The following is a 27,140-nucleotide window of genomic DNA, read 5'->3' as shown; positions in this document are numbered from 1 at the left end:
TGAACTTATCGGGTGATGTAAGGCAAATGTCCCCCTCCTGCACAGGCTGCTTATAAGTGGTTTAGGTCACCGAGGGAGACTGTGGCATCGTGTTATGCATGCCATTCCAAGCCACGTGTATACACCGAGTACATTCAGTATAAACACTGTGAATGCGTACACTACGTATGCGGTGTATGTTTACCCAGGGACAGGTTACATTTGATGGGGATACACAGCTGGTATGATTCTGACCCCCCCCCCCCCCGTGTCAATTTAATTATTTCCCTTGATTGTTTTACCACCATCTATTCCCAATGCTTAAAGCCCCTGTTAATCCCTTTTGGTTATTTTAGTTATATTTTTTTAAAATAAATATACGTGATGTAAATATTGCAAAGCTAAATCCACGTTAAAACGAGCGAAATTTATTTCAAAATTTGCCGCATAACAGGTGGTATATGTAATATACGTAGTGATGATATGGCTTTAATGATAAAGTTACCTATAGAATTAATCAACAGTGATACAGTATTGCGTTTGAACCATTAAAAAGCAGCTTATACTATTGGCAGTGCTCAATGGGAATGCGTGACCTGCTTCCGACAGCGCTGTTCCGTGGCTCTACAAACTTAAACACAAGCCAGTCAGCACACACGCCTCAATGGTTATTGCTGCATATCACCTGATTTTTACCCCCCAAAAATGTAGCGATATCCTGCTGCGATCAGCAGTCACTGCACGGGAGTTGAGTTTTGAATCCCTTTGCTGTTTAGAGAACGGCGCACAGAAGCGGACATCCCAGAAGCGACCTCTGCGGTCCGTCCGGGTGACCTCTGTCCACACTCAGTAGAGGGCAGCACTTCTCATCTGCTGCGTAGGAAAGCGATGCTTTTTTTAACACGGCAGACGAAACAAACGTTTACATTTCGATTTAAAGCTTTCGTGACTGCAGGGATTCATCTTCTTGGTTCTTTCGGTAAAGTCACGTAGAATGGAAATAATAAAATAATTATTTTATTATGTTTTATTTTGTTATTTTATTATTTCCATTCTACGTGACTTTACCGAAAGAACCAAGAAGATGAAACGTTTAAATTTTCAGAGTTGCAATTTAGCCAAATTAAGTGCAAAAGCGATATTTTAAGCGATGGGTTTTTTTTTTGCGCGCGCCCATTCATTGGTCGGTGACAGGGCAGAGACGATCAGCTCACTGGACCAGCTTTAACCAGAGGCCAGCTGCCTGGATTCTAACCCAGGCCCTCAGTAGTTACCAGCTCAGCGTTCAGATCTCTGAGCCACCTAGCCACCTCACGTTTCAAGTTCTAAAATTGTTTTATTCTTAGGTTTTTTCGGTAAAGTTACGTGACTTTACCGAAAAAACCTAAGAATATGATGCCTTGCAGTCACGAAAGCTTCAAATCTAGAATCTAAAATTGTTGTTTAAAACGATTGTGCAACGAGTGTTGAATGATATACGTGCGTGTGTATATTGCGTTGGAGTGCAGCAATCAGTAGAATGTGCAGATCCCTGTACTGTACATTTTGTCTTGGCCATGGTGACGAAACTAACTTGAGCCACCACAGCTACCCACAAGAGGGTGCTCGCTGGCCTTGCAACGAGTCCATTTTTATCGGCAGTGGCCCCTCAAGCAATGCAGCCTGCTCATTGGCCAGAGCACGAGCACCCAAATGCCAACTGCCACTTGCAAGTTGAACACGCAGTCGGAGAAACGGCTTTCGCGACTAATATTATTCGTGATAAAGGTTTTTTTGGGGGGAGTTCGTTTAGCCACTAGTAAGGATTGTCACGTAAACAATACGTGGCAATTCGTTACTAGTAACTCAGGTTTGCCACGTAAACAAAAAATGCCAAATAAGGTTCGGCACGTGCCAATTGGTTACTATTGACTATTTGGCACTAATTGGCTGTGTCGGGTGGTGGTGGGCTAACGACACATTTATATCGACGCGATCTAACCCAAAAAGAAAACTTACGAATAATAATTGCAATGCAACTGAACTACAACTTTATCAGCCCCCTTCACAAATGAAGGGTTGAGGAATTGCCACCGTTGTCAAAACCACAAAGGTCAAATGAAGGGGCGCTCCGCCGGCATGTTTTGGTAAATGTTGATGCTTCATGCAGTAGAACGCCTGGAGAAAGTTCATTGTTTAGCAGCCCGCTGCCCGAAGAGGGCATCCACAGGCAATTGGTGACCGAGGTTATTTGACCGCTTCACCACACTGCTCCGTGCGGATAGCCGACGATGGAGGGTCAGGACTGGTTCGGATGTTACTCTCCAATCATTTGAGCCATGGTGAGGAATCAAAGCCATGTCACGAGGTTCATAGGGCATTATTTCTCACGACGGGCATTTTAGCGCGTATCGTGACCGGTGATTTTCAGTGCAAATGTATTTTCCTATATAGCCATCAATGTGCTGACTCTTCCGAGGATTTATATGGTCAGCTGTTAGTCTGACCTTGAGGTTTGACCTAGCTGACCTAATCATATTGAGGCTGACATTCTGAAGATTAAATGCCAAATATATTTTTAAATCTCTGGATGAAATCTTGACTTTGATTAAACTCGGGCATCCAATAATTTTAGAGACACTTAAGATACTCACGTGTCAAATTTGTGGAAAGTGTGACCATCCGCCTGATGAATTTGTGAGATAAGCCCCGGGCAAATACCGTAGAGAATAATATATTTACGATTCTAAGATGTAGTGGATCAAACTGCTCGGCTATCCTTTTATACATAAGCTGGCATACATCAAGTATGAATGTGATTGGCACGAGATCATCGGTCTGTGTCGTTGTTGGGGAGATCACGTTCAACACAAAGAACCAATGCTGCTGATATTATGCACCCCGCCCCAGAAGGCCGTGTAGATGATGAGATATATAACGAATTTTTATTTTTAAGGTTTGGGTTATGGTTGTAAAAATAAATAGGTGAAGGGGATGTATTGTCTGCTGAATTATTTAGTGACAAGATTAAGGTGACTGAGGTATGCCAGTCTGATTTTATTTTTTATTTTTTCTATATACATAAAAAAAACATGTGTTAGTTACTTATGTGGGTGGCGGTGGCGCACGCCTGTAATACAGCGAGGGTTGGCGGATCCCACAGATGTTGTGAAACTCCCTTCCCTCGTGGGCGTCTTCGCTACATACGGTGGGACGCCAGGAGAAGGCAGTACCGCCGAACCCCGTGGATTTCACCTGCTCCCTCTCCATGGGATAGATCGTCGCCCCGTGGCACGTGTTGGTTTTCTCCAACGTGTAAAAACGTATTCATTGGCTGAAAATATCTTCATATATCACCAGGACCACAGCTTGAGAAATTGTTGCTGCTGGTGCTCCCGCTACGAGGGCGAGGAACGAACGCTGTGCGATGTGACGGTTCGGTTATGATTGGCGTGTGTGTGTGTGTCCTTAGCTTGCGGCACTAGCTTCTGCATTGAGGCCGAAGTTCCTTTTCCGAATGCGACTCAGATGGTCAGCCTTGATGGTGAGCACACCTTGATGGTGAGCACACCTTGATAGTGAACACGCCTTGGTGGTGAACACACCTTGATGGTGAGCACACCTTGGTGGTGAACACACCTTGATGGTGAGCACCCCTTGATGGTGAACACACCTTGATGGTGAATACACCTTGATGGTGAACACCTTGATGGTGAATACACCTTGACGGTGAACACACCTTGATGGTGAATACACCTTGATGGTGAACACCTTGATGGTGAACACACCTTGACGGTGAACACACCTTGGTGGTGAACACACCTTGATGGTGAATACACCTTGATGGTGAACACCTTGATGGTGAACACACCTTGATGGTGAACACACCTTGATGGTGAACACATCTTGATGGTGAACACGCCTTGATGGTGAACACACCTTGGACCACTACGACAACTCAATTGCTGTAACGAGGCGTCACCTTTACGGCGAATTACAAAGTCCAGACCGTGGTGTAATGTGGATGTCAAGGCACCTGCAATCTCATGCGTAGCCGAAGCCATGACAAAACATTGCCATGATAATTTTTCAGCAATTGCTAAAATATAGTACAGGTTCTTTTTTTTTCTTAGAGCAATTGTCCAGGCCTTTTATTGTATTTTAATGCAGTTATATTCTCAATTTGGGAAGATGTAGCATTTTTTTTTCCCAGTAAACTAACAGCTGCCCTTTTTTGGTGGGCCAGATGTGTCCATGAAGCACTTTTGAAAGTTGAGTGCATCCCGACGAGTTGTTCTGCACCTCCAATTAGCATGGTTGGCTACGTACGGTGTGAAAAAAGTTCAACGTACAAAAACACACACGCTCCTGCAATACTACAGCAATCAAGCGAATGCAGTGCGTTGAACATCAAAGCTTTTATTTGCTATACCAATATACAAATACGGGCTAGCTGCACTTGCTAATATTTTGCCATTTTTTTCAATGCACTTATTGTGAATCAATACCAGATGCGGCGTCTTTAATCATCCCCATATAAAAGATTGTTTTCCTGTACCAGGGCTGCGATCGGCATGTCGTGCACTGCACGGACAGACGTGCGCACAACGATGGAACAAAGCGACAACAACACAATGCGTGCACATCGGTTACGCAGCGCTAACACTGACACGCACACAAAAAAAACCTCCGGTGCAAGCGTTGCACATTTTACGTTGCAAACACTATCAATAAATTACGTGTTTGCTGGCAGTTGTTAATGAAAAAGAAATGCCACGGTGGACTGTTGTGGCAATTCAATCAAACGGCTGTCATGCCACATGAATTTGTAACTTTCACCAGGCAAAGCAACACGACAAAAATCGTTCGTCTATTTAGTTTACGTATACTTTATATGCATCGCTAAGAGCATCTCCGCTCGGACACCTAAAGCCATTACGGAAGCGATTTATCAGGCGTTGCGCATAAAAGCCAGGCGAGATATGACGCGCGTGCGTCTCTTAGTCATGGAACCGCCTCATCAGGTCGCACGTCTTCTTCTCGATGGTCTCGAACACCTTGCGGACGCGCCTGTCGCTCGCCGTCCTCACGAAGCTGTGAGGGTGCAACACGGCCATGCCGTCTTGCACCTCGCCCATGACGAGCAGGGCGCCGTCGGACGCCGTCATGTTGGGGCACGGGCAGCTCCAGTCCACGTTGGCCAGGGTCACCTCCATGTGCTTGGTGTTGAAGAGCTTCAGGCCCATTTTGTCGTCCTTGAGCACCTCGTCCACGGTGAATCGTGCGTAGCCCGAGTCCGGCTCCTCGACCAGCTCGGTCATTCTGCCCACGATGGCGAAGTCGCTCTTGCAGAAGCTGGGCACGATCTTCTGCCTCGGCTTGCAGCTCTTGCACAGCGTCGCCTTGGTCGGGAAGGGGCAGTTGTCTTCGCAGGCCTCCCGGCTCTCGAAGTTGTTTTCGTTTCCCTCGCAGCCGCCGTAGACGAGCAACTGGCACTGCTTGATGAGGGGGTTGTAGGCCCAGTGGCGCTCCCAGTCCCGGCACGGGCCTTGCACGGGCGGCAAGTGGCAGATGTTGACCGACTGGTTCTGGCACCACCGTTTGCAGCCTTCGTAGGTGTCGAAACGATTCCTGTTGTTGTCGCAGCCGCCGTACACGAAGGTGTCGCACGCGTTCAGGCCGCTGTCGTAGTACCACTTGGTGCGGGCCGACCCGCAGTGCGTCGTGTCGGGCGGCTCGTGGCATTCACTCGCCGGGAACTCCGCGACGGCTCCCTCGGGGGGCGGCTGCCTGGGCCGATCGTGCGTCACGACCGACAAGGGGAAGTTGGCGCGCAGGAGGCCCGCCGCGTTGCTCGCCGTGCACGTGTAGATGCCGGCGTCGTGCTCCTCGGCGCTGTAGATGACCAGCTGCCCGATGTTGGTCACCACCACGTTCCCGTACATCTGGTCGGGGCGCATGATGAGGTTGTCGCGCCCGTCGCTCCGCTTCTCCCAGGTGACGTCGGGCTGCGGCCGCCCGCCGACGTCGCACCGGAAGCTGACGGTGCCGCCCAGGGCGACCTCCTGCGGGTAGGGGTTTGACAGCAGGGCCGGCGGCACGGCGTCGCCGGGCGGAGCGAGCGGCGGGTAGCGCACGGTGGGCGGCGCGGTGGTCTCGGAGGGCGGCTCGCTGGGATGCGGCGGCGCCACGTGGTACTTGCAGGTGACCACCCCCAGCGCGACGCCCTTGACGCACGCCTCGGCGTCCATGTAGCAGCGGTTGTAGTAGATGAGGCCGTCGGAGGCGCAGGTGAAGTTGGGCTCCTTCTCGCAGCGGTCGCGGCAGCGGCAGGCCGGCTTGCCGTCCCACAGCTCGCACTTGGCGCCCTGCTGCTGGCACGGGAAGCCGGCGCAGCTGGCGGCCTTGGCCCCGACAGCGTCGCGGCCGCCCGACGAGCCGGCCGTGCGCTTCTTGGTGTCGGCGAAGCGGGCGGCCACGCAGCTCTTGGAGCCGCACACGTTGAGGCAGCACTTCTCGAAGGCGGTGCAGTCCTCCAAGTGGAAACAAAAATTGACAGGAATTGAAATACACGATGGACATTTTGAAACGATGGTATAGGCTGCGGTGCGTTTAGATCAGTGTTGCTTGGCCTTTTACTGCGGTCTTGCACCCCTTTGGTTCTACATTTTTAGACAATTTATCATGTTAATAAATACAGAGGTTTTATGACACAAAGTAGTTGTGCTTACTTGCTCCATGCTTAATTTGTGTTTCGATGATTTAGCTTCTAAACAAATCTGGCCATGTCTCACACCCCCAGAAAGGGCATCTCGCACCCTCAGAGGGTGCGTGCACCCCAGGTGAAGAACCATTGGTTTATATGGTGACAGATGAAGGTTGTTATTGCGCGGCTGGGTTGCACATCCGTATGACATGGTAAAAGCATCCCAATTTAACTTTATTCAAACACTCGTGTAAATTACTTTTCTAATTATGGTACAAAAAAATATACGAATCACATGGATTATTTATGACCTGTTAGCTCGGGGAAAGAAGAGAAAAAACCCTTTAATGTCGATGCACACAAGTTATTATTATTTGCTCAACGGTTTTATTTAACTTAACTTGTCTTTGTCGTGGTCAAATCTTGTAATCAGAAGTTAGTCTACTTCCTGTTGTCCAATCAATTTCAAATTCTGCACACGTACTCAGATCCGGTGACAATGCATGCCTGTATGAAAACCGGCATCAAATCATCAATTAATTGCCTCCTTTCAAGAAATTAAACATTTTCTATGGACGGCTTATGAATTATATCTATTTTTGTGTAGCTCAAAAACGCCGCGGTCCCTAAACTGTGGAATCGGCTCGCACAAGCATCAGGCGCCGCGTGCCTCAGGCGCCATTGACGTACTTCTCGACCGTGAGTTAAACGAAGTTGTTAATAAAACCGTTGTTCAAAAAAAAAACTTTTTTAAAGGAGTTTATTTAAGAAATGGCAATGCAAACATTTTGCTGCGTGGTGTCAAGCACGCCTTCAACGTAATTGCCGGGAAGCACGGTGAGACGTCTGCAAATACCTGGTCACCGCCACACTCCTTTTCGCAGGTGCTCTGGGCGTCCACCCACAGGTTAGGGTTGAGGTCGTTGGGGCACACCCCGGCGTGGTAGCGTGGCTTATCGGGAGGAGGCAGGGTGGCCCCGGAACCTTGACGTGGCACGAATGCCAGGGCCAAGAGCAGAAGGGAGGTCCTGCTCGCTCCTCCGGCTTGCGTCGCCATCGCGGTGCCAGACACCACGCAGCCAATTCACCAGAGGGCCCCACACCGACCCGCGTAACACAGTGGCTGCTGCTGCTGCTGCTGCTCCCTCGCCCACCAGCTTTGTGAAAGTGAGCAGCTTGCCACTCCGCGCCCACGACTTTATATCCATGGGGGGAGAAAATGCCTCTTTGCCACCCCCCCGCTATCTTGACCTCTGCTCCACTGGTGTCTTGAGCGTAGATTCTGAGCGCGTGCCCGCCTCCAGATTTGTTTCTCAGATATCGGTCTCAACGGGGCCGAAGGAGAGGTTAATTCGTCGGCAGTCGCTTCCAAGTGGCCGACAATGGAGGATTAGGCATCGCTCAGACAATGCTGTGGGTTGAGCTCTGACAAGGAGCAAATCCACAGCGTCACCCCCTGTCAGTGCTGCATCATTTTTCGAGAAGTGATTTAAAGTCGCAAAAACTATTAAATTCAGAGTGCAAGCTCTGAATTCTAAATTGACGGGCCGGTGAATTGGGCAATTAGGAGTTATTACATTGGCCACGCTGTTGGTGAGTTGTATGTTTTTTGTTGTTGTTTAACAGTGATGGTTGTATTTAAAGTTGGGATTTTGATGCTTGCCTCATCACATTGCTAATGCTTTACTGACAACTGATTGACAAAAGACGACGTATCATGTGAATTATGAAATTCAAACAAGCAAACTGCTGTAATATAGTTATGAGCATAATAGCATTTAAAGAAGTGATTTTAGTGCAATAGCATTTTAAGAAGGCATATGCACAATATGATCCTCGGTAAATTACATTGGGATTTGTCTTTTGAAAACCCGAGCCAGCATTTACAACATTCAAACTTTACAGTCTGAACAATATTACCGTGCAGATGCTACCTTAACTGAAGGGCAGTCAAGTTTATTTCATCTGGCTGGTCTGACTCTATTTTCCCCCCCCCCTCCTCTGATAACTCGACTGCGATGGAAAGAGAGTGCTAATGCTCCCGATTATCCATTCGTCAATTGCACTGAAGCATCTCGCACAGGGTCAAATGCGGTGATACTTAGTGGCAGTTGCCCGCCGATGCTCTGCTGCTGAATCGCTGCAATTGGAAATGCCCTCTCGGGCTCGCGGGCGCAAAACCCAAAAATCACTTTACTGGGGCAATTCCTTTTGTGTTGTGTGAGAGAATTCCGTCTGCGGCGCATCCCGGCTCGGACCCAGAAGATGCTATCACCCACGAAGTCCTGTCAGACCGGAGTGATTTACATGTCTGCTCGCAGCTGGGAACCAGACACATTCGTCAGAGACAAATAGTTACATGGCGAGTTAAAGGAGAATCCATCATGTCCGGTGAAGAACGGGAGGAGGCGGGGGGGCGGGGGTCGTGACCTTTTAAGTCCTGAAGAATTTGGCATTCGCTTTGTACCGGGAGTGTAGCACGTGTCTGTTATTGGCTCTGATATTATTGCTACAAATACAACACGGCTCGAAGCTGGAGAGATTTTCCGAATGCCAATTCCCCGTTTATAACGCAGGGCATCAAAGCAGGGACGGGGTGGGGGGCAGAGGAACAAAAACGGCATTCCAGACTTGTTTCTTTGCCAGTTGTTTTATTGCGCCCTTAATTGTCCCAGTTGTTTACAGTGTCTCTACCTTAGGAGACGGGGAGCACGCACGTAGTCAATTATTTACCAACAGTTCAGGAAGAGGCTTCCGAAGGATTTCAGGCCCCCCGACCCCCCCAGACGTGTCCACGCACTGGTAGGGCCAAGGCCTGGGCCACCTTGCACATGCCGACTGAAAACTGTGCCCGTAGCAGTCCAACCAGTTTGGACATCAGATAATATAGAGGGTGTTCAAAAAGCTATCATGATCCGGTATTTATATAAAACATAGAGATGGCAGTTTAACAGGTAGGCTTTCGCAACCAATATCAACGTACTCAGATTGTAAATGTTGTGGCTTGGCTCTCCAACACACCGGTGTGCTGTACTAGTGACGAATTGGCACGTTCTGTACACGTGACAAGCCTTACTAGTTGGCTGTGTTGGGTGGTAGCGGGTTTTAACGACACAAATTTACGCGATCTAATCAAAAAACCTATATTATGGATATAGATGGCAATTTAAACTGCACGTTTGAATGTTACTTACGTGAATATCGTGTTTGGGAAAATAAAAACAAATACTTATATTAAACAATACAGAACAACAAAAATGTTCAAAACAATCGCAGTCGAGATCGTGGTGAACAGCTGTTTAACCCGGAGAGAACTAAAGAGACCAGGATGACAACGTGGGGCATGAGTCTGCCGCTACGGGCGATGATTGTTGCTGCTGCTGCTGTGTACAATTCCAACCGAGTAATGTGTGGGTAGTTTGGGCTAAACGTGACACTCGGTGGACACGTGCAGGGTGAGGTTGATGAGGCTCATACCCCACCAAGCCCTCGCGCGTGTCTTTGCCTCGTTTCATTCACCTGGCGAAACCCCGCCATATCATTGCAATGCTTTAATAACGGATGACTTGGTGAAAAGCCAACTGAGATGTGTTATTGGTGAGTCCAGTCCGGTGATAATTCAAGTGGGGGTCAGCGCTGAACTCTGAGGTTCTTTATAATGCAGATTGTACGACTCCAATAAGCTTTGTTCTGAGATACTTGTTAAAACTAGACGAGAGCGTTAAGGTTTGCTAAAATAAACACGCAGGTTGGTTTTGTGTGATGCGTAGCAAAATAGGGCACTGTAAATGTCGAGTTCGTGTAAGCTTTATTGGGTTTTTTTATTCATTTTTAAGTCACCAGATAGATGCCCGATGCTGTGCATTTAAAAAAAAAATATATCTAGTTTTGATTTGAATGCGACATGGGAAACTGTAGTCATGTGGCAAATGCATTTATTCGCCGCAATTCATATGGTCTGCGATCGTCAAAATTAGTCATTTGGACGAGGACAACCGACGCGTAACGGTTTACGTTTTGCCATCGTTCACGTCGCTGGGTGTTTCACAAGCGCAGCAGCAGGAGCAGAGAGTGCAGAGAGCAGCAGAGAGCGCGTGTGTGGACCACTCATTCCCCCGTGCGCACGACTTCGATGGCGTGGCGGCTGCGGTGAAATGAAGCCCACACCGACCCTGCTTGCCAATGGCTCGGCGGCTGCAAGCGTTTACCCGGCACGCGCGTTGTGTTTTATTCCGAATGTGCAATTTGAACATAATTGGACGTAATAAACACGGCATGGTGAGTTTTTCTCAACTTTTAAATACACATGATAATAACACTTACACTTTGACTGCAGAATGTTTTAGGGAGTGTTGGAGGTGTCTCATAATTGTCAGTGGTATCATGGTTATTTTCAAGCAACTTACAAGATACCAGTGTATTATAAAAAATAAAATAACTATCAACTATTTTTTATTTTACCAAGTAAGGCCCACTGAGCTATGTAGCTCTTTTTCAGAAGCGACCTGGCAATCACAAACGATAGCTCAGCAATGTGGCTTCTTATCACGTGGATATGTATAGCAGCCACATACTCTAACAACAACAACTACTTATTGTTATTACGCTTGTTTACCCACGAAAGCTTCAACGGGTAAGACTTTTTGAGCAGAGTCCTGACAAGACTTCACAATGGGGCGCGATGCTGCTTCTGCTGTGTGTATAATCCCAGTTGAGTAATTTTCTGGTAACTTTTCAACATTGGGAGGTTTGGCCAAATCCACGTACAATGTACCTTTGCTCGTTTTTTTTCTTTCAGAAATGGTAGGAAACCGGAGAACAGAGAGGATACCCGTGCAGAAGAAGGGGAGAACCTACAAACTCCACGTCGAAGGTGCACAAGTGGGGGATAGAATCCAAGCCCTTCTTGCTGTAACGCACAAACGTTACTACCGAACCACACGGTTGACTGAGTCTAGCCCTGATAATGATAAGTTGTTGACTTGTTGATGCTATATTGTAGTTCCCTTGCACTTTCTGCTGGCGTTCAGTTGAATAACTCGGTGGTACAAATGATAACCCTGTTATGAAATTCATATTGTATCTCCATACATATGTGCATTCCTGCGTAATGCCTTTGCAAAACAGAACACTCCTGTTTAAATGATTGATACCGTTGCAGGAGACGGTACATATTACTGTGTAATGATGCAAGAGAGAGAACATACGATGTAGGAAATATTAAACTTGCACCAAATTAAAATAAATTTTGTGCAATGCTAATATTTCATCATCGTATGCAATGTTAATACTTCAGAATTAAGCGTGGAACCTTCAGGAGATTCCAAGCAGAACAGAACTGAGCAGTTATTCGAAGTAATATGAATTAATTCCGACCACTAATATTGCTGACGTGCAGATTAAATCTTGATTATCCCTAATCTGATTTTTATACAAATTGCGATAAACCTCATCGGTAAATCTAAAGCCTTGTATTACAAATATCTCACTTGTCTGATGCAGACTTGTGAACTATGAATCGTAATTGCACAAGAGTAGAACGATCCAGAAAATCAGCCTTCATTAATTTTGGGTCAAGAAGAAATTCATTGTCGGGCTTCATCTCCACACATCACAGAGTTACCTCTTTATACTCAGTTGAACACGTAGGCTTTCACGACCAATATCATCCATAATAGAGTTTTTTGGGGGTTTTGTTGGCATGTATTTAGGCTTGTTGGTGTTATTGATACAAATTAGTGCTGGTTGTAATGTAATGGGTAATAATGCAACATGCTCCAAGTATCAATTTTAAATGAGCTAATTAAAAAAAACCTCACTTAATAACAAAATCCATTCAATTTCCAAATGTCCCACACTGCAGCTAATTGGAGGGATTTTCGTTGTTACATTTTCATCAATTTGGCAATTAGGTGCCTTAGTTGAATTAAAACATTCCTGGCATGAGAGCGTTTGTACCATTTAGTACCAATTGCCCCTTTCACTCCAGGTTCATGAGAGTCACATTAGTCTGGGATTTGCTGAAAAGAATTGTCATGTGGCATCCATTGGAAAGCCAGGTCTGTGGTAATGCTGCTCACGTGCCAACACGACCAGTACAAGTGCAGCAGAGGCACACACCCAGAGATTTAAGCGCACTCCGTGACCCCCAGTACTTTACGCATAACAATGATCGTCAGTTGAATGCTAAAACACGCGCTTAAATTATTTATTATGATTATTATTCTCCTCACTGTCTACTTTGTATTACATGAAGCATTTAATATAAAATGTTCATACTCTGCAAAATGCTGAAGTTAATCAAATTATATGAACGATGAATTATTGCAATTTTACGCAAGGTATACATTTAAATGACACGATTATTTATTTAGCATTTACACTGCTGTGGTTCAGACTAGAATTATTAATGTTTATGCAAATAGGGAAAAACCTATCTTTATTGATGTTCCTCTCGACCATAGTAATATACATGGCCGCTACTGGCACCCAATGTTAAATACTCGTGATCTTTAAAGCTATTCAATTACGGAAAATAGTATTTTATGAACCTTAGAGAAATTAAAGGAAACAAAAACGCTTACAGGTTTTTCTTCATGTGTACGATTACACAGTTTACGGATTGGAAATTACATACACCCTAAAGTGTCGTGCTAATAAAATACTCTATATAGTTAAAACTTTAACTAACAGCGATATGTAATTAAAGAGGGGGGGGTGGTTAGGGGGGGGGGGGGGGTCCTGAAATTAATCGTGAAGTTTTGTACAAAAAGGATTTTCACAAGAGCACGGACTGAAGGAAATGACAGCAAGCTCCCTTAGGATAATGACTTTCTGAAGGCATAAATGGTCCAAGATATTATTGGGGTCCATGCGTTTAACCAGTTTCAAATCCAGACGTTTTAAGCGGCCCGGCTAGACGTAATGAACCTAATCCTGTCTGGCCGGAGATTTACAAATATGCAGGGTTTTTGGTACCGGGAGCAATTGCTTGAGTTAAGCCTATTATCATTTATTGTCACCAAAAACTTTAAAGTGCAATGTCTGCAAGCCGCATTACCCGTTTCTTGTGTAAAATCCCTCTCTTGGCTCGCTGTCACTCTCAGTGCCAGCTACGTGCGGTAGTTTGTTAAATTGAGTTTAACGCCACAGTCTCAACTGTTGCGTGAATGTGTAAACGTGTCCATAAAAAAATAACCTAATTTTTTCTCATGCAATATTGTTTAATGTAATTGCTATTTTATTTTAATTTGGAAACACGGTTGGTACAACATGTATATCTGTGTGACACTGCTGTTTTAGTCAACTCATGCAATGAATTACACTTTAAATTAATTACAGATTAGAGAGATCTTGACATTTTAGCCGATAGGCGTTTAGGAAAACAATTTACCTCGTGAAGCCGGTCCAGAGTTAAAATCCCTTTTATTACTTTTACTTATCGTCATGTATATATTTTTTGTGCGTCGTGTGTACACACTTAGAGGGCACAGGTGGTGCATCGGCCAGGCATCTGAGTCAACCCATGGCACCTGCTGGGTCTGCCACGTGACCTCCTGCCAGCGGCCGTTCGACACTTCACTTGGCCTTAACGTGCACCTAGCCTGGCACAAGCGCCGTGGTGACGTCACCGCCACTTAGTGGCCAATGGCAGTTTGTTGTTGTTGTACACACGTAGCTGTGAAGTCTGAACCACGTGAGATGATTGGCATACACCATAACGTCACTTATCTGACCATCAGGTACAGGCCTTGACCCAGTTAACCGGCCACACCCAGTGTGATGTTTGTGCAATCGTGTAACCACTTTCAATGTTCACATATCCGACATTTTCACACACGGTGACCGATCAATCTCGCGAGCACTGCCTTCTGGGTGGGGGGGGGCACAGTGGAAGCACTTCCCCACGTTTAAACTGAAGTTTGCACTTTAGTTTGGGCCAGTAACGTAACTGTGCACGATTCAAATGCAATTTCCTTAAGAAATTCACACACCCGATCTCTTCACATGATCCGCCAATACCTCAGTCCCCGGCGAGTTGTGTATGCGATGTCGTACTGTACTGCAATAATAACCAACATAGCATTTACCACGTACTTACTCAGTATAAACACTGAACTTCGAGTATTCCTTTATTCAAGTGTTTTAATTTTCAGCATCTAGTCGTTGAAACATTTTGAACACTTTTAATACACGTAACATTCATTTTTAAACGTGACACTCATGACCATATTTCTTGGCGAATACTGCATTGCAAATTACATTTTCCACTTAAGACATTACAATAATGTTTTAAATTTAATTACTAGTGAGAGAACAAACGTGGATTTATTTCCGTTCAGACAGAGAATAAGTAGAGTACAAATAAAATGATGTCCATTGAAAATGTAATTCATAATAGCAGTAGGCCTTTGCTGCTGCTGTTGTAATGCTTTGCCGGCCCATCTTGAAGCACAAATGAGGAGTCACAATGCAGAATCTGCTTCTTTTGTGCCTCCCTCTGCTGCTGATAAGAATCTCGACAGCTGTGAATAGTCCCGAGAAGAAACCTTTTACCCCCCTCCCCCCCATCGTTCACACTTCTCCCACTGGATCCCACAAACTGCCGTCTCGGTGGTTTGTTTTTTCATTTTAAAATCAGGCCCCTTGTCATTTGTATCTTGCAATTAATATACAGGACATGCTTGCAGAGAGATGAACCAATCTGTATTAAAATGAAAAAAATATATATATATACAGAAATCCCATGCTAGTCGTCCTTTGGTTAGAATCGACCCTGCCATAGGAATGAGGAATTCCCACCACTGGCTCAGGGCTGTAAACAGATGAGTGCTACCTCTTCTCGTTTGAACAGGAAATCCCTTTATGGCTTTTTTTTACTATGATAATTAAGAGCTGCAGAATAATTACTAAATATATAACGATAAAATAATTCCGTGTATTTACCCAAGCAAGGCCTACCGAGCCACAAGACATTTTGCAGGATATTCTTTGCGTTCGGATGTTTGACCGGTATCGTCCACGAGTGTTTGGCATGAAGGAGGAAATCAGTTGAACCCAGAGAAAACTGTTCAGACCGACAAGAGAGGTGGCATTCAGCACTTGCGTCGCCTCGACACCACGTAGCCCCTTGCCTATGGCACCTGGTATGCCCCGTTGGTCACTCATCCGACTACTAACAAGGCTAAACCCAGCTTAACTTGGGTGCATTTGGGGTGATTTTCTTGTAAGGAAATATAATACACGGAGCATGCAGGCAAACATAAAAAATTCAGGACATGCATTTCCATTAAAGTCGAGACTATAAGATAGGCATTTGAGCAAAATTAGCATACCTGTTTCTAAAATGTTAACACAGAAATGAAATGCTTCAATCATGGAATGATGTTTAACACGTAGACTTTCGCGACCAATATAATCCATACAGTTTTTTTTGTTTAATCACGTAAATATGAATGTGTCATTAAACCCGACACAGCCAATTAGTAAGGTTTGTCACGGAAACAGAACGTGCCAATTCGTTACTAGTACAGCACCACCGGTGTGTTGGAGAGTACATCCACAACATTTACAACCTGAGTACGACGTTTCGCCAGTAATTACAACGAACATCAGGCGACATCCAGATTTGGCTGTGTCGGGTGGTGGTGGGTTAAACGACACATTCATATTTACGCAGTCTAACCCAAAAAAATATCTGTATTATGGATGGAATGATGTGTTAGTCATTCTTCTCTACAAAAAGAGAAGCAAAACAGGTACAAAATATGTACAGACCCATATATATAACATGTTCATAATTTTTCAAGAAGAAGATTTTTCAAGAAGATCGTATGCAATGGCTCAATGGACAAGATATTGAGATGCTAACCAATTTGGAATTAGAAACGCGTTTCTACCGCTGACCAGACACACGATCAGACTCTTGAAAAGACAAATATCAAAAACCGCTATGCCGAGACTATGAGAAGGCTCTTGAGTTAGTGAATACTGATGCATGTATCCAGGGTCTCACAAAGCAAGGCCTATTACATATGTAAAAGCTACACTGACGTTGCATGCAGTAAGTGACAGTACAATTAATACAATTCATAATTAATAATGTGCACTTACAAGGCACCTTTCACAGTATGGCTGAAACGCCAAGTGAGGCCAGGAGAACGCCCCTCATTAGGAGTAGTCGCGGTGACAAGGCCACATCACCCAGTAGCCACGATCGACTGCTCAATGAAGGTCTCCAAAAATTCAACGCAAATATCAAAGCATTAATTGCTGGGGTTGAGCAGCTGCTACATCTATTCTTTCTTGAAAGGGTAAAAGCGTATTATTTTTTCATCATCTTGATACTGGGCAAAGAATATGGGACCCACAGCTCAACCCCTAGCTATTAATGCTTTCATATTTGCATTGCCCTTTGTGTGCTGTTCGCCTTTTGACGTTGTCTGGTCTAACACCGGTGGTGAGACAAGGCCATAAAGGAGGCTGTCTGGCGTAGGCGAATCTGTTTCAATGCGTACGTTATAATCAAAGCACGTGCGTTTGCATGCCTTACCACAAGCACGTTGTGAATGCAGACTCGATGCCTTGTAATAGGTGTCTATTTGGTGTTTGAACACCTTAATCTTCTGTATTTGTGCCTGTTATTTTTTCATCATCTTGATACTGGCCTACAAAAAGTTATTTTGTCAGCCTATCTGAAAATACCTTATCCATTTAAATCCATGCCATTGTTTCTCTAAACCAGCTTTCACGAAACATCTTCTAATGTCGCTGTGAATAATTTCGGCGAAGGAGCGCCACGTCGCCTGACTCTGTACGTACAATTTTAGGTAGTTCTACCTCGTTTTCATTCTGTTATACTTCTAAATATTTGTAATTAGATTGTGGTTTAAAACCTTGGATGACTGCATCAATTTCCACCCAGAGGCCTCTTCATAGTCTACAAAAAGTAGGCACCGTTGCTCTTTTATATCCATTCGTCTGTTGAAGAATCTGATTGAGAGTGTGCGTGCATGTGGCTAACGGTAGAAAAACATTCCCCAATTCCAGCGCGGCCTGCGGATGGTGGGCCTGCGTTTTCCTAATACCGTAAGAGCCCCCGTGACCAACGCGCACGTCACGGGCTGGCTACCCACGTCGTGAAGGTGAAGATGTGCACGACTGTAGCGCCGCTTCAAGTGCCAACAGCGCCACCGCGTAACCAACTCGCAACGAACAGAGTTGTAAAAAGAATGACGCAAGAGAAGCGTTTTCGCCAAGAGGCGCAGTCCTTTGTAAACGCACAGCCGTACATTTTTAAAACATTCAAGCTTCGTCGAAGCAGTCGGTTTGTTGCTACTGGAGCGCGCCACCAACGAGAGAGGCGTCCCAAGTAGCTCCACCATTGTCTACCTGCTCCCACATGCCAGGGCGGATACCTTCGCAAGGTCAAGGTAAAATGTAATACCTTGGGACTGTACCCCTCTCCTCAGCGATGTGAAACCAAGCGATGTGAACTTCACGTGAGGTTAACTTTGTTGTTTTCGGGAGTACGGGACTTGTCCCGTGGTAAATCTGCATCTGAGCCAAGTTAAATTGGGGTTTTCACTGTATTCTGTTCCCAATGATGATCATGAACAATGTGTATATGTGATAAGAGGCTAATGGATTAGTTATCATTTTTTGATAAACAACAGATACATTTTTGCATGATTGAGGTATTTATTTTCTCTGGAGACATTTTGATAAATCGGTCTGTTGCTTTAGTGTTAACAACTGGTCATCATGCTTAGATGATGTCCAATTATACCACACTGGCCCCAGAAGTTTCCCCTTTTTTCATTCTGTGAAGAGCAGCGTTTTAATCATTCAAGTGCGACATTTGTTGAAACGTCTTCCTTTTCATCTGAATTATCTTATAATTCCTGGGAAACGATGATTGTTTTTGCATTAAAGATCTCCAAAAAATCCTAATAATTTCTGTCAACGTGTTATCTCTTGCCACGTGCTACAATGCCACCTTTCTATCCCCTAAACCAGGGGTCCCCAACCCCCGGGCCGTGGACCGGTACCGGTCTGTGGCCTGTTAGGAACCGGGCCGCACAGCAGCAGGAGGTGAGAGTGGTGAGTCCGCGCGTGGCCCGTCCATTGTTTTATTATTTACCACTTCCGTCCGCGCCTCTTTCCCGCACTGCGCACTTGTCTCAGTCACAGTTTTAGTAAGCCCACAAGCTCTAACCCCTAGCCACGATGAGTAAAAAACAATCACAAGCTAGTCCGAGCTACAATGAGTAAAAAACAAACGTTACTGGAGAGCTTCTTTGAAAAGAGGGAAAGACCCAATGATGACCCCCCCCGCCCCCCCGGTCCGTGAAAAAAATTGTCTTCCACGAAACCGGTCCCTGGTGCCAAAAAGGTTGGGGACCGTTGCCCTAAGGGTTACCAATATGTGAATCTCCACTCATAACACTCCCTTTTTTCCCTGCAGTACTTTCAACCGTCGTTCACCTCCTCCACGGTAGAACCAGGTGCTGCTATGCGGAAGCGTGGCCTTCTCCGCCTTTTCCTCCTCGCCCCACCGATTCCACGCGGACTCGCATTTCATTTCTCTACGTTTTTGTCCCCCAGTTCGAAGATCGCATCCCGAGGTAGTCCACCACGCATCGCGTGTGCCAATCGTTACCCAGCGATCCTTGATGTCAGTTACTCTTACACCTATCTCTGCTTTTTGTGTTTATCCATAATCAACGTTTTTGGGTTTAGATCGCGTTATTTCTAAATGTGTCGTAACCCTCCACCACCCGACACGGCCAATCAGTAAAAAAGTGTCACGTTGACAAAAGACAAATAGTTCACTGCTTTAGCCCACCGGTGTGTTGAAGCGTGAAACCACAACATTTACAATTTTTGAGTACGACGTTTCGCTGGTAATTGCATCCAGCATCATCGGGCAATTCACCACGCTTCAACACACCGGTGGGCTAAAGCAGTGAACTATTTGTCTTTTGTCAACGTGACACTTTTTTACTGATTGGCCGTGTCGGGTGGTGGAGGGTTACGACACATTTATAAATAACGCGATCTAAACCCAAAAACGTTGATTATGACTAATATTGGTCGCGAAAGCCTACGTGTTAAACTTTTTGTGTTTAGTTTGTTGTCCTTCCCACGCACCTCCAATTAGCACGGTTGGCCACGTACGATGTGAAAGAAGTTCAACGTACACCTATCCACGATTGCTTGATAAAATCCCAGTTGCGTGCGAATTAATCTCCGTGTCTTTGTTGTTGTTGCTGCACTACGAGTGGGGGAGAGGTACGCGACCATACCTCGCCAGCGTGGTCAGTGCGGGTTGGTGACGGTACCCCCACTGCACTCTGGGTGCTCACTGCTCCCACTCGGGTGACCCTCAGCCACTTGGGAGTCAACAAAGCACACGGCCAATACAACTGTATTAGCGATATATAGCACCAAATTACTGCATAGCAACGAATGTAACGTTTTGTTTCAGCTATTTGTTACTCCTTGTAACTGTTATTTGTACGAATTATGATGCTATTAGAAAGATATGTTATGCTTTCATTATGGTACTGTTTCTACTATATCGTTATTATATTGACTGGATTTATAGAGTTGTCACCCCCGCCATAGGAATGTGGAATTTCCACCACTGGCTCTCAGGGCTGTAAACAGGAGTGAGCATTACCTCAGTGCTCATTTGATCAAATAAATCACTCTCTCGTTTTTGACATTTATATACAGAAGTTAAAACGCAGCGATAGCAACCAACTAAGATTTTTCACATTGGATTGTAACTACAGCTGCCAGAGTAGACTAAAAGGATAAAGATCACACACACATCATGGCCATAGTCATGAAAGGTTGCTATTATGTTTCCAATACTGATTGTCCTGTAACTGTGAAACGTTCTAGAAGGCTATGCTATACATATACATGAGGGTTAATTAATCAAGATTACAAAACTGTTCTCAATTCTATCACTGAGTTTTACGCTCTATATTTAAACACCTGCAGTTATTTTAGATTTCTTATGCCCATGTCACCCAGAATGTGCCCGATTTCATCAGATATCCGACGCTTAGCCGATTTTGAGCCTGGATAGTGCTTGGATGGGCGACCACCATGCGCACAGATTGTCAAAGGCGGTGGGGCCAGGGTTGTACTACGTCGTGGCCATCCGAGAGCGGTGCAGCAACATCTGTTGTACTGTGATTCTATGCTCCCACATCTATGCTGCTCACCTCGACCAACCAACGATGACCAGCGTGGTGAGGTATGGTGCAACTACTGCACAGTGGGCTGACAAGAAGGGCGGCCATGTACATGTTTAATTTATGTTTTACAATTAGGATGAATTATAGTTACGATAACTGTTCCTGTAATAATGAACCGTTGTTATAACACTCAAATGTAAAAGTTAACGACTGTAATTTAACCACGACTGCGGCAATTCTGAATTATAATTTGAACAACAGCGCCCCTGCGTAGGATTTCACTGTCGTGCCATGTAACTCTACAATCTTTTTTCGGGTCATACCGCGTGTCCTTCTGCACGATGTCCGACGTTTTGCTGCACGTGCCTGGAGCTTCGCCAGGAATAAAATGTAGGTGCGTGTACCAGAACGTCACGGCAACTCACTGCATAACACACGGTAAACGTGTGTTATGCAGTGGTACAGACTCTTTTGGCGAGCTCTACTTTGCCAACGAACTGCAGAAAACGGTGCATAAATCTGTAAGAAAGATGATGTCCAAAATTCGGCAGTGGCGTGGTGATGATGAAGTCCCAACGCCGGCCCTCACACAAGGTGTCACTTAGACGCAACCGTTTCAACTAGTAACGCACGCAGTGCAGGCTCACATATGTATTTAAAATGTAAAAAAAAAAATCCTTTACTATTTAAGGACACTTGTGTGTGTATGTTGCAGACACTTTGTACGACGTCAAGATGTTGCAGTTAAAATTATATATATCACACCGTATTTTATTGTTGTCAGTTTCTGCAACATTATATGCATATTTAATCGGATTCTATACTGAAACGGGAAACACTGCTGGATCAACGGTGACGTGCTGGGCAAGAAACGCGAACAATTTTCCTTTTCCATGAGCCATCGCTCAGGCTTTTAAGTGCGACTTTTACTTTTTTCCACTTTGACCTCGAACTGCTATGCAGGTCATGGGGCGAAGAGCTGCAAAAGAAAGTCAGAAATACATTGTTAGAAAGAGTGGTTGTTGTTGTGTTTGTAACGAACTTACTTTTAGGTTCTGGATTGCAAGTCGTGTAACAAAAAAAAACCTCCCAGCGTGGCAGATAAAATACCTGTCTTTTTGTTTAACCAGCTGAGCAGTTAAGGGACAAGGATGGACGTCTCATTGGCAAGGGTCACCCGGGTCACCGAATAGAGAAAAGCCGAAACAGAGAAAAATAATTGCACCGGTTAAGCAATTACAAAACGGTGGATGTTTGGCCAGCGTGGGAGAGTAGGCCAAAGTACGAAAAAAAATTCGACAAATAAATAAACACCATTACTCGTAGCAGTGACATGGTACAATTCCGCTACGGTACAATGTGTTCTTAAAAACATATATTAAAACACATTTTGAGATGCAGCTGCATTTATATGCCATCAAAGCAAATTGTACAATATCATAAGACCAGAAGAAACAAATATAAGGCTCCCTTTAAAAATAGCTTCCAGGCTCTTTTGACATTAACGAGATGGCACTTTCTCCGCGAGCGTGGAGGTCAGTGCGTGTGGGTTTGTTAAATCCACGATGCGATTTGTTGGGAGCCTCACGGCCGCTGACAACTAATGCACCCCTTTAGCCCCAGATTCCACGTGCTCTCGTCACCGACTCGGCCCCCTGAGACCCCAATGAACACACTTCTTACACTGAGAAAATAACCCCGGGGGGTGGGTGAGCCAGGGTTCAAAGGTGCTGGCTTAGTATACTCGTGTGGACCTCTGGTCTCCAAAGCCACCCAGTTTCTTCATTAAACTTAATCTTAAGAAGTTGCGAAATAATAATAATAGGGTGAGAAAATACGCAATACCTTGGTCAACAGGCTTTACTCTCTGTCGCAACACCCGGCCACTGTCGAACAGCTGAATGTCATCATCATCATCTTCTTCTGCACTGCAAGGATGTGAAGCAAAGTTACGATTTGTGTTTAAACAAACTTGTATAATCTATTCCATTTGTATGTTTTTTTTACACTTTACAACCTTACACAATAAAATACCGCATTATGCAGATTATAAGGCACTTTTTAAACTTCTATTTTAAATAAAAAGTTGGGTGTGAGTCGATAACTCCAATTTATGTGTGTGTGGAACCAGATTTATAAAACCTTATTCACACCCAGGTACAAGCATGGGCTGGGATTTAGCTTTCTGGAGAATATATTACAAGCCTATTTGGGTTACTTACTATATCATGTGCATCTCATTTAAAGCCTGTGGCCTGTTGAAGAGAAAACACAAATCGGTCATCGAATCCTTTCAAGAACACCTATGCAGATAAGAGTATTTATAGAGACACGTGTGGAATATGTCTTTGCAGTTGTTCGGATGTTGGAGACATGTTCAAGATATGGTGCCGGCCAAGTGTGTCGGTTTGAAATTCACTGTGAACGCTAAGCCCAATTGCATGACCGTTAGCTCAAGCAGTGAATGATTATACAGTTAGTACGGTGATGATCTGATGAACGGTGCAGCATAACTTATAAAGTATGTGTGTTGAACTTTTTATCCGGACCATACATAGCCAAACAGGCTAGATCGGAGGTGCGGGGGAAGGATAACAACACAAAACACAAAAAGCTGAGAAATGCCACTGAGAGAGAAAAAATCTGCGAAACGCCAGACACACATTAATGTAATTGATCAAACTTCCTGAAAAAATAGTATTCAGACTCAGTGAGGATTTCACTGATAAACAAGGGGCATTATATAATAATCATCATCATCGTTTACTGGTCTCTGTCACGATTGATTTCGAGACTTGAAAGGTCGTGGGGTTAGGTTTGCATGAATTCGAGCGGCTCTCCCATCCGTCTTGGTGAGGTGAAGGGCGTGGAGCGTGATGTCCGGTGGTGAGGGCAGGTGGGGTGGGGGGTGGGTGGGGGTGGTGCTCACTCGGGCACCGCGCGGCGCTCCCTCGTCACCAGGCTCGGCTCGTCGGTGAAGAGGACAGTGTGGCATGGCACGGGCGAGCGCGACGGACGCGGGGACCCCCTGTAAGGCGACCCCCTCCGTGACACCCCCGAGATTTGCTCCAAAGTACCGTTGTACACCAGCAGGTCGTCGACGAGGACCTGGCGAAGGGGGCGGCACGGTTGGGGAAACCGGTGTGAGCCCTCAGGACGAGGGTTTGAACCTCGCTGCGATGCCACGGCATGGCGTCGCACATCTGACTCGTCTCCTGGGACTGAGGTTGATGCGCGGAAAGGTCGGATATGTGAACTGTTGTGTCTTGGCCCTCCAGAGCAACCCCGGACTCCTTAATCAGACCCGAGGCAGAGAAGCTTCAGCATGAACGAGTGCTTTACTGAACGACTCCAGGAAGTGGCCCCGAACCCCAAGGACCGCGGTCCTTTATAGCTACCAGCGAAGCTTGACAATACGTTATGGACCGCGGAAAATTACACCCAAACAACGAAACGTAACATGAACGTCTGAAGAAAAGTTAGGTACGTGCCACGCACGAGCAAACTACTTTAAATGTAGGGAAATACTTTGCTGTGCTTGAGAAGTAAGAGGATGGTACGTGATATTTTTAATAACATATTGCCGAGCGTGAAAAGGTCAGATTTTTGCACAAACTCTGGACTAGGCATGAGCAGTTAATTGGTCAGGGCTGATAGATGACAGTCGAATATGCAACATTGTACTGCATACGCAAAATAACATCATCATATACATTTTTCATGAAATCACACCGACAATAATTTGAAGAATGAAACGAGGTAAAATTTGTACTTCTGATGCAAGTCAACGTTAACAGCAGAATTATGAGGGGAAAACACGTATGGTATATTCAACGTCTAGTTACAAAATAGGCACGACATGGCCTGTGAACCAGACACAAGCTAGGCCTACGGATACACTAGCTCGTAACAGATTTATTGAAACGTACCCCAAACTCCTTGACACCCCTCGACGGCGTCTTGCTGTAGTTCCACAGTTTCACCATGGACACAGATGTCGGGTGGTCGAAAATGATGTAGACCCGATTCACCTCACGGACCAAACAACAAAGACAACATGAACACAATGCCGCTGCCGTATTGTCCAGGTGACGGGTTCGTTATCCGTGAGCAAGCGTCGCGGAGAACTGCGAAGGAAAAGAGCGGAAACACACGAGCATCGTCTTAGCATCTCCACAAACTGTTCGTTTTTTTCGGTAAAGTCACGTAGGTAAAAAAATGAAACTAAAATTAATAAAAATAAAATAATACAATTAATTTTAATTTCATTTTTTTACCTACGTGACTTTACCCAAAAAACTAAGAGTATGGATCCTTGCAGTCACGAAAGCTTCAAATCTAGAATCTCCACAAACTTCTCGTCAAGTAGAGATTCTCCCGTATAATATTAATAACAATACACAGTGCGCCTTCTTGTGTTCACTTCCAAAGGACGATATGTCAATCACACCACCAATCCCTGCATGGCAGCGTTCTTCATCGCAAGGCCCGGCGGGCCACTGGCGGCCCCTGGTGGCCTTCAGTGCAGCCCCTCAAGTGCATCCTTCCGGCAACACACACAGAGTGACAACACCCCCCACCCATCACCATCATCATGGTGCTGCTGTCAAACCCCCCAATGGTTTCAGATGTGTGGTGGCCCCCCCTCACACTGCTGATGTCTCATTGGTAAAAGTGACCACCCCCCTGAAAATTGGTGAAGAGCACGGCTCAACACCGTCGAATTCAGTCGCCCTCTGCGGCCATAAGGGGAGGGCGGCCCTCACCCATCTGGGGGGGGGGGGGGGGGGAGTGTTTGTGTGGAAGCTCCGTGGCCATGCCAGGCCTGGCGCGTACACCAACGCGGAGCCGCCGACTTGGCGCGCCAGGGTCGCCCGCGGCCGGGTCGGTAAAGACACGTAGGTGACATTGGGCCTGGCCTGAGGCCATCTGGCGAGCCGGGGGCCTACGTACAAGCGTCACCAATTGATTTGGGCACCACGGTGGCGAGATGTTAACTCCCTCGCCTGGTATGCAGGAGTTCGTGGGTTCGATCCCGACCCTGACGCCTGCTGTATATTTGGAGTTTGCGTGTCTCTCTCCCCGTGGTCACGTAGAAACGTACGTTTTGAGTATTTGGCTGCGATAAATTTCCACGCGATATCCCACTTCGTTGAGCTATCATTTGTGATAGCCAGGTCGCTTCTGAAAAAGAGCTACATAGCTCAGTGGGGCCTTACCTGGTAAAATAATGTCAGGTGGTCTGTTGTGAGTCCCAGGCTTTACCGCCACCTTTGGATGGCGAGCTGATTGCACTTGCTCTTACGCCAATCGGCGACATTAGTCATGGTTGCTGAATGAATACATTATAAGGTGGCGCTCATCATACACCAACTGCTTGTCAAATGAACCACAATAGCTCGCTGATCTCATCAAGGAGCATAAATCATCACCACGCGACATCCGGTCATCCTTGCAGCAGCAGCGCCTTTTGGCTGGCCATCGAACAAAGATGGTCACCGCATTGCACGGCGCTTTCAGATGCGCTTCTGCGGCTGTCTGGAACGCTCTTCCTTCTGATATTAGGAATTCACCGGAGCTGTGCACTTCTAAGTCATGTAGTTTATAAACGAATTTCTTTATCTTGTTTTACTTTCCCCGCTGATTATCACGGTTGGCTATGTACGGTACGAAAGAAGTTGAGCATCCACACACAGAGTAGTTGAGACCATCACTCCACTCCGAGACACGAGGCGACACGACGAGGGGGCTGCTGTGGCTAAGCCTCGTTGGCAAGCGCACCGTGGCGCACAACGGACGCGTCCTTGCTAAGTGCTGGGGGGTCAACACAGCTGGGAATCAGAGCGCCGCTGGTGGGGACCTCACACGGCAGAGATCCAGCGCAGGCGTTCTGGCCTGCCACAGGGCCTGCCACAGGGCCTGCCACAGGGCCTGCCACAGGGCCTGCCACAGGGCCTGCCACAGGGCCTGCCACAGGGCCTGCCACAGGGCCTGCCACAGGGCCTGCCACAGGGCCTGCCAGGCCGTGTTGAGGACACACTTGTCACGCTGAAGGTGTGCGCAGAGGGATAGTGTATAACTGCGGGCTGCTTTTAAGCTGGGGGAAGCTTTGGGGTGTCCTGATAATTAAGGTTGCCACCCCTGAGTTACAAAGAACCAGAACATATCACCGGGAAGAATATCTCACAACAGGAGATGATTAGACAACTGACACAAAAAAACCAGAGACTTCCAATGTCCCGGGAACACTTGCTGACTTCCCA

The 27,140-nt window shown here is 46.0% G+C and overlaps 1 protein-coding gene across 1 annotated transcript; it reads right to left on the bottom strand.

Moving 5' to 3' along the window:
- Positions 1-4,527: 4,527 nt before the first annotated feature.
- Positions 4,528-7,794, bottom strand: LOC144942512 (WAP, Kazal, immunoglobulin, Kunitz and NTR domain-containing protein 2-like). The gene is made up of 2 exons (XM_078869405.1): positions 7,521-7,794; positions 4,528-6,491 (listed from the first exon to the last, which is right to left on the bottom strand). Exons 1-2 carry the CDS (start codon positions 7,719-7,721, stop codon positions 4,959-4,961), a joined length of 1,734 nt encoding a protein of 577 aa, XP_078725531.1. The 5' UTR covers positions 7,722-7,794; the 3' UTR covers positions 4,528-4,958.
- Positions 7,795-27,140: the final 19,346 nt, after the last annotated feature.

This window comes from Lampetra fluviatilis, chromosome 1, assembly GCF_964198595.1.
Source record: "Lampetra fluviatilis chromosome 1, kcLamFluv1.1, whole genome shotgun sequence".
Taxonomy (NCBI): domain Eukaryota; kingdom Metazoa; phylum Chordata; class Hyperoartia; order Petromyzontiformes; family Petromyzontidae; genus Lampetra; species Lampetra fluviatilis.
The sequence above is the reverse complement of the archived record's forward strand: the minus strand, read 5'-3'. Positions and strand labels throughout refer to the sequence as shown.

Bases quoted from the DNA above. Each gene is read 5' to 3' on its own strand.
- LOC144942512 (XM_078869405.1), bottom strand. From the start codon at position 7,721: ATGGCGACGCAAGCCGGAGGAGCGAGCAGGACCTCCCTTCTGCTCTTG. The intron at 6,492-7,520 runs GTATTTGCAGAC...TTCCACTTGGAG, and splicing joins AGGAGTGTGGCGGTGACCAG to GACTGCACCGCCTTCGAGAA.